Below are 15,525 nucleotides of genomic sequence, written 5' to 3' on the forward strand. Positions count from 1 at the left end.
TAAGGTGACAAACTGTGAGGAGGAGGAAGAGGTTTCAGAGGAGAGGTTTCTAATACTCGCTTTCATCAGAGCTAAAGCATTTGGTAGGATTTGGTTCCCCCCCACCCCCCCTTTATCCATACAGTCAGAATTTCATTTAATTTTTGCAGAACATAAGAAGCTTCCACCTAAACTTTTTCTTTCCCTTGGCCTCTGAAGAAACCAGCCTCACAAGCACAAAGGTAGCTGCTGCTGCAGCCTTGGAGCCAGCAAGCGGTTTGAGTTTCTAAGCAGGTCTCAGGGCTGCACCCAGCTGAAGACCTGCCTTTGCTCAAGAGCTGAGATGGAGAGCGATGGACCTTGGAAGATGGAAGAACCTCGGAATACATGTGCCTGCACCAAGTCAGATCTGAGAACAGACAGTCCTCCTCAGTACGCACCCAACACAGCTGCCATAAAAATAGTATTTGAAGATAAATAGGAGCACACAGGTCCCTTGTGCCAGCCCAGAGGCACAGAGTCCTTCACCAGCCCTTTGTGCGAGGTCTGTGCTTACAGGCATGCCTTAATAATCCTGGGGAACCTGCCTGGTGCTTGGAAGCATCAAGATTTATCTAGTTTGGGGGCTGAGCATTTACAGCTATATAAACTACATGGAAATATCCAATGAATCCTGTTTCCTCCTTATAATGTGTTTAATACATATAATTGTGAACTAAGTGAAAGGGTTACGCCATCTAGTTGAGCAGTTGCACAGACCTGTGAAGAAATGCTGGCATCAGATTACCCCGGCACTCCCTGTAACTACACCCTTACAAACAATGTAGGTACAACTCTGGCATTGGCACAGATGCGCAGGGGAGAGGTGGTTGCAGTATTCCCCTGGAGTCTCCACTTCGTTGGCATCATGGCTGGCCCAGAAGGGGCTCCCTGTCTAGGAAGGGAAATTTCTGAGCTGCACAACAGGGTATGAATGTGGGAAAAGGCGACAAGCGTGAGCAAAATGTCACTAAAGCTCATCTGCTTCTTCCTCTGCGCTCTGATTGCACCAAATCTCACAGGTAAATGGCTAAAATATCTTCAGTTAAGTCAGGTGTTGTAAAAAAACAAAAAAGTCTTTCGTCCTTTTGTTAAACATGCCTCTACAAAGCTGAAGCCAAATAGTATGAGGTCAGGTGAGCTGGAATTTTTATTCTTCGTTTAATATTAATACTAGCATAAGCAAAAGAAAAAGACAATCCATAAATTCTGTGTTCTGCAAGTCAATTCTGAAATCTAAAGGGGAGTTTCAGTTTGAAGGAAGTTGATAATACTGTGTTTGTCTCAGGTCTTTTGGTGTTCTGTGAGAAACTGAATTTTCAAGTCCTCTTTCAATGCTGATCTCTGAGAACAGGGGATGCCCTGTCTGTGGAGAGAAGAGGGGTATAAGATGTTAATTAATAGCTCAAAAATGTTCTCTGAGGGTCGTTACCCTGGAAGGAGGTTGTGCAATTTGTAATCTGCTTCTCCAAGTAAATTCTAGGCTCCAAACACATCTCCTAGAAGGAGTTTGGCCTCAGATCTCCTGACTCCTCAGTGTTTCCTGTGATGGTCAGTCCCCTGGAAAGCAAACGTGGCTTGCCAGTGTGCTCAGATTTTGCTGAGTTCTGTCCTTCTAAATGTGCCATATTAACTCTTGAATTCAAGTTGTGTCTTGCTCCATTCTGTTCTCTGCTTCGAAAAAAAAAAAAAAAAATTATCATTTCCTTACCAACAAAACACTTTGGATCATTATTTATAGATCTTGGTTACTAGGTATGGAAACCACTGACTCAGTGTCAAGTTGCATATGCAAAGTTTATTCTGTAGAACCGGGAAGGTCATGACAAATGTGTTTTAAAAGATGGCAAAGCTAGACACCTATAAAGAAATTTGGGTTACCTTTTACTGTATTTTTGTTTAAGGCCTGGCTAGTCGTGTGATGTTTCAGCACAGGAACCACGTTGCCTGTGTGGTTAGTGACTGCCAGCCTTGCTCAGCTGCATACTCGTCCGATTTTGTCTTCTACACTGTGACGGACAGTAGGAGAGAAAGGTGGGATGACCCACACTGTGTCCCCCATTCTCTGGCCTTGACCTGAAATATGAAAATTTGTGTCCTAGTCTCCTTTTTGAGCAAAGAACATTTTTTTGATTGAATGTTTATGTCTAAATGTGCCCCTAGGGTTGCACAGGGCAGACACCAGGTTAGAAGTCGGCGTGTTCCTGTCTAGCCTGGGAGTCCAGGCTTTGTATCAGAGTGCTAGGGAGAAAAACAGGCCAGGGGTGTGTACTCGAGTCTTGCCTTTTGCAGTCAGTTTGTGCAGTCAGCAGATGAGGAGGGGATGTTCCCAGAGCCTCCAGGCTAGAGTTACAGCCAGAGAGATTGTTTAGCATAATTTATTGTTGTTGTCTAAAATGCTGTGTTTCTACGAGTTAAGGACATACGGCTTCTATTTTCACCATTTAGCTTACACAGAAATTCCTTTAGATTTTTGGGGTGTTACAGACATTTATCTATTTTCTTGTCCCCGGTATTTAGAGTTCAGAATCCCCTTGACAGGTTCCTCTTCACTGAAATTTCCTCAAATGCAGAGAGGCAGACCATGCTCGAAGATACAAGAAGCTGGTGACATTGTTGTCCTCCAGAGCAGAAAAAGCAGATCAGTTGGTACAATGCTTGGGATTTAAAAGACAATGCTTATTAGCGCAGCAGGAAGGAATAATTTCTCAGCCAGGTACCCAAAATTTGAACGAGCATGCCAGAAAAAGCATTATGCAACACTGATTCTGGAGTCACTGTTTCTTCCTGTGTTTGTTGAGCCCCTGAAAAGCAAGGTTATTATGAATAATTTTATTAATATTTTTGCAATGTTCGCTTATATTTAACAATAAGTAGTGGTGGTAGTAGTGAGGAAGTAGTAGTGACAAAATACTACTGCGTTCTATATTCACAGACAAAGAAGTGTATCAGAATCTATCCCAGAGCAATGGAATTTTACCAGGGTTTGTTTAAGTCATTTTAAACTGAGAAGACAGACAAATGTACCTTATGTGATAATGAATTTTTTTTTTTTTTTTAAGTTGTAGGTTCTTTGAGTTTAACGCAAAGAGGAGAAAAGCATAAAATGAGAAGTTGCACCATCCTAAATGGAAATCCATTCTTTGTGTAACAAATGAAATGGAATATACTGCTGATAGAGTAGGAGGCAAAAATGCTCTTTACAGGGAAAATCTGGCCCGACTGGAGACGTTAGGGTAAGAGTCAGTACCCTGGCTTGAAAGACTGTAGTTTGGCTTTTCCTGCGAGGCTATTTACATATTGCTCGTGAATCCAGAATGGAATGGAAGTGGTACACAGCCCTGGGCTAACAGTCCTCTGGGTCCTGCCTGCTCTCTCTGTCCTGTTGTCTCCTGCACTTTGTATGACTGTTGTTTCTTTTCCCTTCAAAATGCACAGACCAGAGTTAATGGAGTATTTCAGTACTGGAACAACATACTTCGCTGTGTATACTCAGTGCTTTCCCTGTTTATACAACCTAGAATTGGTCCCAGTGTTCAACATGTCCCAATGTTAAACATTTGCTTGCAATTGTTTTGTGAGCTGTTGCAACAAATGGGTTGGAGAAACCATGAATATAATTTGTTTGGATATGACACAGGATACGTTATGTCTAGATCAACAGTATTTTGGAAGAGCATGAACCTCTCTTCCAAACTACAGCTTTCGGCATGGCTCTGGGTCCCAGGCAGAAAGCAGGGAAGTGCATCGTTGCTTTTATTGCACAGGGAACCCGTTTAATTTGTATACTGGATGAAAAGATCTCAAGTTTTAGCTTTACACTTTTTGGATTCGGTCCTGACGGCTGTCCACTCTGCCCTAGGGCATGGATCTGCAGTTACTAAGTACGTACAATCGAGTGAGACATACTAAAGCTGAATGATAAGTTGCACTCGTAGTGTATTTGTTATTTAATTGTTTAACCTTACAAGCACAAAATCTTATCATTTTTACTTGTAACAGCTGCACACACACACATATATATGTATATTTATGCCCACACAGAGATCTCATTCTATATTCTTTGATTATGAAAGGTAATGAAACTCTTTCTCTAGGGATGCAGTTCCCTTTACCTGAAGGCAAACGTGCAAACTAGTGCACCATTCATGTGAACTCTGTGTTCGTACCACTGTACTGCACCACCACCGTCTTACCTGCAGTGCTGGAGAGGTTGTTTTCTGACACTAAAGTGTGAACCCTCCGTGGCACTGAATGAATACCTGCTCTGTGCTGTGGCTTTGCCACAGAAGGTGTGTGGCCCAGTAAAAATCCGTAAATATCTGTAGATGAGTATTAGGATTTTACCTTTTTTTCTTGGAGCCGAGTTCTTATGAGTAGTAGAATTTATGCCCATCCTGAATCTGTTAATACCAAACAGAAACTTAAATCAGTGAACTTTTATTATAGGGGCACATACACTGTCATTACGCCCAGAGTTTTTCCTTAAAGAAAGGAAGAAAGAAAGTTCAGCTGAAGGGAGGTGACAGGTCTCACTGTACCAACAGAAGAGTCACTGGTTTTCCCAGCAAACCAGGAGAACAATGCACTAAGCTAAGCATAGCAGGAAAAGCTAAGCATAGCAGGTTGGTCTCAAAACACAGAGGAAATCATCTTTAGGCCATTAAAAGGTAGACAGTCCAGTTCAGAACTGTCTTTTTTTAAATTTGGATTCTAGACAGTTTAATAGCCTGGGGTTCAGTATGGCTGAATACAAAAAAAATATATATCAAAAAAGTCCTAAAGCCAAGTACTCAAAGAAATTAGAAAACACTCCGGTGCAGTTCACCTCTGTTCAGACCTGGAACATCATTGTGTGCATGAGTCATGTGGAAAAACTAGTGTCTGATCATGTAACTGAAGTCTGTTACGTAATTCATACACCTGGGTATGCCAGCTCCCAGAATTAACATGGAACCAAGAGTACGAGGAAAGTAGTAGCAAACAATCTAAATGTTGAAAAGCCTGGAGAATACAAGAAACCAAATCGGTGATTAAGATGCAGAATGAAGGTCAATAAAAACTGGGGTTTTTTAAAGTGCCTTGACACTGTTATGGACCCCCAACAGGCCAAAAGTGATGGAACTGCTGATAGGACAGACAGTGCTATCTAGATTTGCTATCTAAATGGCAAGGAAGAAAGCTCCTCATCCCAGAGGGATCCGACTTTTAGTTTAAAGAATGGCTGAGCATTGTGTCAACAGATCCATGTAACTAATGCCAAGGAATCATAAAAGAGTCGGCCCCAAGGTTCTCCGCATCATTAGTGATTTTATAAAGAAAAGAATACAGGGAATATTCTAAGGGCAGAAAGAAGAACAATGTTCCAATGCTTTAAAAGATTAATCACCATGAAAACATTGCTCATGGACTTCTCAACCTGGCTTTGATCTTGGGTAGAACAACTGACATTAACTGGTTAACTTTGTAATGTGACTAATGGAAGATAGGCTTTGTTCAGTGAAATAGATGTAATTAAAAAATAATTAGGAAATAATCTTTAGGTAACACAGATATATTGTGATAGAACCTTGTTACTGGGAGGGTGTTGAAATGGCCACTGCTACACTGAGTTGGTTCCATCTATTCCTCCCTTCCAAGGGTTCCTTGGGAACCATTCCCTGCTGAGCAGGGAGAACAGAATTACCTTGGGACTGGAAAGCAGCAGAACAGAGAGAGCTAAATCTGTTCCCGTAGTGTAGTACGGGATGTGCTCGTGGGGAATCCTGGTCCAAACTGCCAAGGATTTTACATTAAAATGCCATAGGATAAAATTAACTACACTGTAGGTACCATCTCACACTTAGGCTTTGACAACCTCGGAGTAATGTAATAATTTCATTTATAGTCCATTGAATAAGTTTATTCTGTCAAGAGGTACTTCAGTGACAGCCTTACAAGCACTGGCATTATTAGAATCCTGCAACAGGAGAAAACCTGAGCCAGAACTAGGATCTTCTGTAGTGTCCAGTCCAGTCAAGCCTGGAAAGAAATAGCACATGACATCCGTTGGAGCAGCCTAGAGTGCAACAGAGCATCTGTTACCTGACTTCATTAAATTGAATTGGATGGCTTTATAAAAGCTTGACCTTTTCTCGCTGTTTTACCGATACAGTGAAAAGCTCTGAGACTGTGAGAAAGCATACTTTGCCTTTCTGTAAACAGTGCCAGCCTGACTGCTCTGTCATTTGCTCTTTGGATGCCATTTCTTCTCTGCAAAATACTTTCAAACACTGAAGTGACGGTAGTGAAATGGAGTGTGTGTTTCTGATTCAAAACACAGTTTTGCACCATTCTTCTAAGATTTTTTTTCTGGTATATTGATATACCTTTTTTCTCTCTTGTTTTTTCTTTTGCTGGGAATTTTAGGTGAAGATGCTTTGTTACCAGCACCTCAGAATATCTCTATTCTTTCTACCAACATGAAACACTTCTTAACTTGGAGTCCTGTGATCATCCAGGGAGAAACTGTGAGATACTCTGTGGAGTTTCAGGGGTAACTTGTGATTTTTTTCTTCTTTGCTCTTTGAACATTGTTTACTTAGACTTAAAATCCTGCACGGTTTGGATGTCTTGAACACTTCACTGATGTAAGAGAAGTTTGAAACTCCCGCACTGTCAATCACAAGTGGGAGGAAACAAAATAAATCCTTTTGCTCCAATTTTGAGAGTGTTTACAGGTTAATAGATACCTCAGTAATCCAAGGTGTGTGTTAAACCCGCATACGAAAACTGTCTCTACCCAGAGAATTCAAAAGTTAGGAAGATTAGCAACAGGTTTTTTAGAAGAGGAAAGAGAAAACATTTGTGATGTATTCAGTGTTAATCTTTTAAACATTTAACACACATTACAGCAGGTTTCTGATACATCTTGAGCTATGACTTGTATCACAGTATGGCTCTGGAGTTCTGATTTACCAGGGATGATTAAGTCAAGTGAGTGGGCAGGGTTTGATGCATCAACACTGCGTTGGCTATCCCCACCTCCTACAATATCATGCTGCATTTGGCTCACGAACAAACTGACTCTGGGAGATTTTCTCTAGATAAGATCTGGAACACACCCATACAGGTTTCATACATTGCTGGTATTCCAGCCACAGGTATCCCAGTACCGGTTTTACCTGGAAAGAACTAGCAAGCAGCCTCAGCTCACATCACAGATGTATCTCCTCTCGCGCTGTTGCCTGTCTGCTCTCTTTTCCTCTCCTCAGGGAGTATGAACGCGAATATGCCAATAACAGCTGGATTCCCACCTGTGAATGTTCGCTCATCACAGCCACGGTGTGTAACATCACAGAGGATATCTCAGCCACCGTGGCCTATAACCTGCGTGTAAGGGCAAATGTTGGTGCTAGAAGATCAGAGTGGGGCACCCTGAAAGGCTTCTTCAATCGCATCACAAGTGAGTCCTGCTATTTGGCCGAAGCTACATTGGTTGTGTTGGTTTCTCGGAGTTCGGTGTTGAGGGATTGCCCACGTGCATGTCTGTGTACTGTGCACATTGCAGAAAACCCGTCAACATGCAGAGCACATCCTACTTCTCAGCCCCTCTCATGCAGGGTTGAGATGTTTCAGTCTTAGATAGCCATGCTGTGTTCTTGGACATGAGTTCCTCCTGAGGCAGGGCCAAATTTACCAGGGATTGAATTTCAAAGGCTTCAAAGATAAGTGAGAAGACTCCAGGCATTTCTTTTGGCAAGTTGGCCACTCTTGCCACTGATTTCAAAGAGTTCTGATCATTCAGGGTTGGTGTCAATGCTCCATCTAATCCATGTCACCTAGAGACTTCTGAGGGTCCAGAACCTGATCCTATGGACGCACTTACTCTAGAAAACAGCCATGTCACCCTCGATGCGCCTCATGCTGCCCTGGAAATCCTGCTCCCTTCCAGACATGATTTCTTCCTCGCATGTTGTCAGTAACCTCCGAAAAGGAACGAAGAATGGAAACCATAGTATTGCTGCAGTCTTAGCAATGCAGGGTATTTTCTCCATATGCTTCCAACTCCTGCAAAGTTAGCAGCCCAGCTCAACCCAAGGATCATGCTGCAGCCTAAAATAACATACTATTTCCAGTGTTTCTCTACAGTCATTATCTGTTTTCTGTCATGTAGTCAGCTGCTTTCAGCAATAAAAACTCTGGTAGGAAACCTCTGTTGAGGTCACTATTAGAGTGAAACTGTCTGAGATGCGCAGCAGTCATCAGTTTTAGCCAGGGAAGAAATTGTCTGTCCAAGATCAGAGTTGACCCAATCTTAAACAAACCTCCTTCAGTCACTGGAAGTCACCTACTACTTCATGAGTGAGCAGCCCTCACTCATACAGAGCACTTCGTCAAAGCAGCACCATCAGAAGCGCCACCTAAGCTGGTGAGCGTGTTTTCTGGTGTAAAGTGTTTTCTAGATAGAGCTTTAGATGGAGAATCCTTCCCTTTTCCTGCAGCTATGGTGGCACTGGGAGCTGAGCCACAGACCACACTGTCAGGCAGAGGCAGGGGAAGGATATTCCTTAGCTTGACCCTCTTCATGAAGAAAAGCAACAACTTTCTCATGGCGCAGTGAAGCGTCTGAGAGCTTGGTCCTGTGTCGTATAGACAGTACAATCCTCTGGCCACGCTCGGAAAGTTCAGAGGATACAGCTTGCAATGGACTGCAGTGTGAATATGCATACATGGACAAATGTTTAAAGGAGAAAAAAAAAGTCACTGTAAGTTCTTGTCCTTATGAATTTTTACTGCTCGCTTTCCCTTGTCTCTGCTTTTGCACCTCTTAGGAAATCTGGCATTGAGGCCGAGAGGAACTAAGGAATTCAGAGCACAGCCCACAGGTTCCGTGTGTGGTTCATAGACAGTCAGGGCACCAGCACAGCCCACAGTACTTCTACACTAAAGAGCTCCGTTGTGAAAGCCTTAGGTGTCGATACACACAAAGTATGGCAACGTATGGAAAACCCTTTTAAAAGGTCTTCCTAAAACTAACAATTTACTCAGTCTCACTCTTCATTTATCAAAATTCAAATAGTCACTTGTGTGCCAGTGCAGAGATAAATATAAACGCTCCTGTTTGGTTAGCAGTTGCATCTTGCGGGGTCCATTTGTTAATATGTTAGCCCAATAGTTATTTTTAACCTCCAATGATGCTATCACTTTTAAAATATTATTATTTTGAGACATTGAGTTAAGCAGGTTCTCAGTTTTTAATTTAAAAGTATAAAGTGGTTTTCCAGGCCTCCCATTTGTGTCACACTCATGATGAACATACTTGGATTTTATGTTTTTGTACCGCTCAGTATTAATGGCAATTCACTGGATGTAAGAGCATGTTCTATTAAGAACATCTCTTCTGTATGTGGTTATACATTGCTCTCCTTCCTATCTTGAAAACAAGGAGGTTGAAAGCAGCTTCAGCTACAACAGAGTGGTAAAGAATGGCATAGATAAGTAGTGCAGATACAATCTCTGTACTGCCTCGATTCCCAGTTTGCAAATGTACAGTGTGTAGTTTCATCCATGCATGATTGATTCTGATTGTTTCACTAATACTCCTCACAGCAGAATCCCAGACTGAACCAAGCTTTGAATATCAAAGTAAGCATGAAGCAAATCACCTACAGATTTACTTGCATACTTTTACAAAAAATTACATCACAGCAGGACATCAGCCCAAGTCTATCCATGTAGATACTAAAAGAAAATTAGGATTCATGCAAACTGCCAGAGCTATCCTGAGGCTCATGTTGCTTTTGCCTTCACCCTTGAATAACTGCCAAAATTCCTATGAAGAAGCACTGGTTTCCCAGCTCTTCTTCTGTATGTGAGTGCTAAGCTAATGCCCAGGAGCAGAAGAACTGGCCTGATCTGGTGTCTCAACTTCAGATTGCCCAGCTGGTTCTTCTGCTGTTGATCACACGGGACCCTCAGGCCAGACACTTCCTCCACCGGAGAAAATTCAAACCGAGTTCTGTGCAACTCAGCTATTGCCAAACTCCCGTTTGCAGTGCCGCTCATGGTCCTCCTCCTGCTCAAAGCCTGCTACTGTGTCTAGATGTACTGGGAGGTAGAGCAGAGAGAAGTTTGTGCCCCACTGAAGCAACCAGCTGTTGTTCCAGATTAATGTTAGTGTGCTCATGATGGCAGCTTCTCTTCCTCTCCCATCTGGGAAAAGGAGGAGAGCTTTCCAGGGCTGCCTCTGGTGTGATAATGATGCTCTCTCTGTGTTGGCAGCTTCCCTGACCCCACCTCTGATGAAGGTCATAGCGGATGGGTATCATTTACTAGTGGAGCTGGAAGACATGGGACCTGCCTTTCAGTTCTTTGTTCTCTATTGGAAGAAGGGCCAGGAGAGTAGGGTGAGTTTTACCCTCGGGTTTGGGGCAATAACAGAGAGCCCACATGCTTGGACTGAAAGCATACAGATATTGCCTGGAGCCTGTTTGCCAAGCCAAGCTCCTGCCGCGAGGCTGGAGGACCTGCCTGGAGTCAGGGTGTGCCATATTTCTCTGCACATTCCAGTGGGTTGCTCTTACCCCCATGGAGAAGCTTGTCTGTTCTCCCCACTTTTCCTTCTCTGGAAAGAAGAATCCTCCCAGGGACCTCAACTCTTGAAAGAAACCAGAAGTCAGGAACTGAAGGCCTTCATGCTGACTTTCTTCTGTGAACATCACTTAGTATTCTCAGACCATGGTTAAGGTGTCACATTGAGGTGCTGATAAAGTTTTCTCAAGATTTTTTTGTAAACCAGCTTGCCTGTGGCAGCGAGCTGTAACTCGCTTAGCTGAGGGCATTGCTTATACCTGGGTAAGACTGAAGCAGTGACAATTTATGTCCCACTCTGGTCCCTCTGTTTTCACTAGAGTGATTTTTTTTTTTTTTTCCTCCTGGGAACTTGGTGCTTTCCTATAAAGTCAGACCATGGGACCACCAAAACTAGTATCTTCTCTCTGCCAGTGGGCAATGGAGATGACCAAGGAAGATAGTGAGGAGAGAGCCTGTATGTAATGATACTGTTTTCTGAGAAATCAGAGACACAACTCCAGGAAATTCCTGAGCCAGAAATGGTATTTTTAATAGCCCTTGATGAATTTTTGTTCCATCAATTTGTCTGTTCTGGTTTTCAAACTATGTAAACTTTTAGCATGTACAAATTCCTGTAGTCAGGAGTTCTACAGCTTAACTGTTGTGCAGTGGAAGCCCTTCCACTATTTTTGCCTTTAGTAAGGTGGGCTGGGAGTAAATCTGCACAGTTCAAGATGCACTGTGGTTTAGCACCATAAAACCAAGTCTTCACACTCTTCTCTCTTCCCAGCAATTGTTAACATGGGTGACTACCACAGAGGTCACTCCATGAAATCTGAACCCCAAGTTCCTGTTTATGATGGGGGATGTTTGACTGAAGGTCCAGTCACTGACTGTAAAAACGAAGGGGAAAAATTCTCGTGAGCATCTGTGAGAGGCAACGGGATGTGACAGCATCATTTCACATTTATCCATGTTGAATTTCATTTATCATTTTATTACAAGATTCTCCTGCAGTTCTTCACAGTTGGCTGCCATCTTCATTGTGCTGAAGTGTTTTTTTAGTAGCATTAGCATGTATCAGTTTTCATTTTCCTTCCTGATCATCTATGGTAATACAGTGGTGAGCACAGATCTGCATGGGCCTCCACCACGACTCCCCTCCACTCTCAGAAGGGATTAGCACTTTAGCCATACATAAGCCTTTTATCAGGAGGCAGCAGAGGCAGGGCTGCTCGCTATGAGCAGGCGAGCCAGGAGCCAAGGGTGATCCCAGTGCAAGCAGTGCCCTCCCCAGTGAAGCACAGCCCCACAGGATCTGACCACAGTGGGTGGAACCAGATACTGGTTACGGGGTCCATCAGCAGCCCCAGGCAAGGCAAGTGGTGGACCAGGTCCATAGAGGACCCCAGCCGGGAGCAGAAGGAGGCAGGACCAGAGACAGGGCTGGGGGACGAGGCTGCCGTGGATTTAACCAGGGGCCAGGCAGGAGACAAGCTGCACACAGCGCAGGTGGAAGGTCCATCCAGGAGGCAGGCAAACCTCCAGCATAGCTCAGACCGGGACTGAAGGTCCCGGGCTGAGCTTAAACGGGTGTCCTGGGCCATGGTCAGGAGGGTGAAAATGGGGGGGCCAGGCAGGGCTGATCAGGGCCGTCGCAGCCTGGTTAGTGCACTCAGAGCTCTGACGCCTTTGGCTGTTAGCTTGATAGTTCTTGAGTATCTTTTGGAAATCCAAGCAAATGAGATCAACCATGTCCATGAGCTTTCTGACACCTTAGAAAGAATTATAGGTTTGTATCTGGCTGCCTTTTATGGATGAAATGTTAACTTTTCTTCAGTATATGATATTAACCACCTAAACATTAATTCCAAACTTCAGAATGGTTTCTACCAACTGGACTGTCACACATCAGGTTTGCTGGTCAGTACATGTCCAGTTCTCTGGGACTCTTCTTTTTTTTTTTAAATAATAGTCACATTTGACACATCTGGTTTGAGGGTTTTGCAAAAGATTACACACCCCAGGTAGTCACTGACCTGATTTTGTCCTTGAAATCTTTTCAGACTAATGGCCCCCAAGATCACGTTTCTGTGGAGAAGGATATTTTGATGGAGAGAAGGGCTTGCCCTGCCAGGAGAGCCCTACTGGCTTCTTGGAGGTGTCTGTACATGTGTGATGCTGGAAGCTGGGCAGGCCTTCTGTGAGCCCAGGCTTTGCATCTGTAACTCAGCAAGAATTAGGAGCAATTAGCTAATTATTACCTGTCCTCTCATGACTGGGGAGACTGGGAATAGCAGCTTTTAATGAAGTCCTGTATATTGCAAGAAAAGAATATATTGGCGTTCATATGCTGTTTAAAAGTTGCTGAAGTGTGTTACAGTTGCACACACCCAATTCACTTGCTCCTCACCAGCCCAGTCCATCACCTCTCTGTGCTCTAGAGTCACGGCACAGATCTCACACCCCTGTCACAGCATGGTTCTGGCATTCCTGTCATACCGTGATAGCACAGGCATGATTTTGGTACCCCAGCAAAAACTCAGACCAGTCAAGACCTTAGTCATCAAGCCCTCACACCAGGGGAGTAGGTCATGATCCAGTGTCGTGGCCCAACATCATCATTATGCTTCTTTGCCTCCCAGTTCCTTCTTTACATCCCCTCCTACCCTTCCAGATGTGTGTGGTCTCATCCTGCACTCCACTGTGCTTCCTTGTTTGCTGCTTTTCTCCCCCTGTCCTCTTATTCACACAGTCCTCTCTGATACCTCCTGCTGCTCCTTCCTTTTCTCCCAGGACAGTCTGGGCTGGCATTATCTTAGGACTCCTGTTCTCAGTTAGGTCCTTGCCCTGGGTTCTGATGCTCTCTCTCTCCTGGACCCTGGCAGATGCAGCAGAAAGTGGTGAAAGAGGTCAGCTCCGTGGTTCACCTGGACACCATGGAGGCAGGACCTGATTATTGTGTAAAAGCTCAGACATACATCGAGGCGATCAACAGAAGCAGCAGCTTCAGCCAGACACAGTGTGTGAGGGCACAAGGTAAGAGCCAGCCTTCTTTCTTATTCCCCTGGTGTACTCATGCCCAAGAAGGATACTCCAGCAGCTCTTCCTTTGGTTTCCATCCAGTATCTTCCATTCTATTTGCAAATGCGCTGCCCATTTGTTCCTTGGGGGAGGTAAAAAAAAAGAACTCAGGAGTACAGCCCCTACACTGGCGCTGGTAGCCTTTCCTGGAGTGTGCTGACACAGAGTCTCACCAGGGTGGGTGGGTAGAGCGGCCACAGAGGGTGCAGGCTGAGAGCATGGAGTGGTTTGTCCTCACAGTCTCTCTGAGAAGTTTTGCTGCTTCGGTTATTTCTAGGCGGCACATCCATGTGGCTGGTTACTGCCCTCATCTCCGCTGGCGTTGCTGTGGCCGCTTTGACCCTGCCTTTCCTTACCTGGAAAACAAGTAAAATCTTTCAGTATTCCTGCTGCCCCATTGCTGTGCTGCCAGACACACTGGTAACTTTTTTTACTGTGCTTTATTGTTTTTTAGGGTGCTGGGTGTTCACAGGAGCATGGGGCAGGCTGAAAAAGCAGACACGTGAATAGAATGCCTTGCTCATTCCAGTGTGCTGAGCTGAGCTGCGGGGGTCAAGCACCCGCCATGAGTTGCCTGCACGGCTGCCACTGCCTTCGGCTTGGAGCCCTGAACAGATAATGCTCCTGATGGTTGTGGGGAAGCAGCTTGGGAGGCATGGACTGACCCTGCCCGGCCAGCTGCTCCCTGAACAAAACAGCTGTGTCACTGGCAACAGCGCTCCATGTCCCCTGGTACCAGCACTGAGCTTCTCAACTCCTTGGTGAGGAGAAGGCAGCCATCAAAAGCAGGCTCTTTCCTCGCTCACTCTGGGGGAATATGTTTATGTCAGTAGCTTAAATGTGCTGTCCGGTTCAAGTGAGAATGCAGGCAGCAGCTTTTGTGGCTGTGGGTTCCTGAGCACTGGGTCTCTGGGCGCTTGTGGCAGGAAGGATGAGATGAACGGTTTGTGGGGAGCAGTAGAAGACAGACTAGCTCATCACCCTGAGGGTGTTTGAGTGAGTGCGTTTGTTTTACAGAAAGTTTCAGAGCCCCCCACCCAGCTGATACTGTGTGGCAGTGAAGACGCTGAGCAATGTGATCTGATGGTGCGTGTGATGCCCTCAGAAGAAGTTCTCCGACTGTGGTTTCAAGAAACACTTTAGAGCACCCCAGAAAAACAAAACAAAACAAAAAACCAACAAAAAAACAAAAAACACCCAGCCTGTGGAAAGAGATTTTCTCAGCAGAGCTGGCAGATTGTGCCCCAGCCACTTTCCTCAGAGTGCCAACATGTTAACGTTGTTCTCCTTGTGTGTGCCCGCTGCTGCAGACCAAAGGTGGTTGTATGGTGGGCAGGTGGCCTGCCTTCGTCCTCTTTGCAGCACCTTCAGCTGTCTGGATAAAAAGCAAGTAAAGGTCACAGGTGACAACTTCCAGTTTCTCTCCTTTCTCTTCATATCATGGCCATGACCGGAGATGAATTAACTCATGTGCCCTTCGCCTTTGTCAGCCACATCGATGGTCCCAAGGCAGAGCCCACCCTTCAGCCACTGGGATTTCACCACAACAATAATTATAGAGCCTAGTCCCTTAGTTCCAAACCGTTTCAGCCTCGGTATTTTTGCCTCAGTACTTTTAAAAGAAATTGAGGAGCCAGTAAGAGCTTCTTACGTGTCTAAAACATCTGGAATGATGTTTTATGCATCAGGGCTGCAGGTACTGACTTGAGGTTACACTCATTGAAAAGGATGTTGGCAGTGACTGGATACAACATAATAAGAAGCTGCGTGTGACAGGTAACAATGTACAGTGCCAACAAAACATAAAGGCAGAGCCCTGAGGGGTGGCTGGGTTTCACCAGTGCTTAAGGGGGAGTGATGGGAGCAACA

At 44.6% G+C, this 15,525-nt stretch overlaps 1 protein-coding gene across 1 annotated transcript; it reads left to right on the forward strand.

Moving 5' to 3' along the window:
• Positions 1-952: 952 nt before the first annotated feature.
• Positions 953-14,799, forward strand: IL20RB (interleukin 20 receptor subunit beta). The gene is made up of 7 exons (XM_074919711.1): positions 953-1,038; positions 6,416-6,553; positions 7,272-7,462; positions 10,282-10,406; positions 13,461-13,611; positions 13,934-14,076; positions 14,674-14,799. The coding sequence occupies exons 1-7, from the start codon at positions 953-955 to the stop codon at positions 14,797-14,799; spliced, it is 960 nt and encodes a 319-aa protein (XP_074775812.1).
• The last annotated feature ends 726 nt before the right edge of the window (positions 14,800-15,525 follow it).

This window comes from Athene noctua, chromosome 15 (assembly GCF_965140245.1).
Source record: "Athene noctua chromosome 15, bAthNoc1.hap1.1, whole genome shotgun sequence".
Taxonomy (NCBI): domain Eukaryota; kingdom Metazoa; phylum Chordata; class Aves; order Strigiformes; family Strigidae; genus Athene; species Athene noctua.

What these genes read in the sequence shown, in the direction of transcription:
- IL20RB (XM_074919711.1), top strand. Translation starts at nt 953, where the DNA reads ATGTGGGAAAAGGCGACAAGCGTGAGCAAAATGTCACTAAAGCTCATC. An exon ending in AGAAGGGCCAGGAGAGTAGG is followed by an intron (nt 10,407 to 13,460) that starts GTGAGTTTTACC and finishes GGACCCTGGCAG; the next exon opens with ATGCAGCAGAAAGTGGTGAA. An exon ending in ACAGTGTGTGAGGGCACAAG is followed by an intron (nt 13,612 to 13,933) that starts GTAAGAGCCAGC and finishes GGTTATTTCTAG; the next exon opens with GCGGCACATCCATGTGGCTG.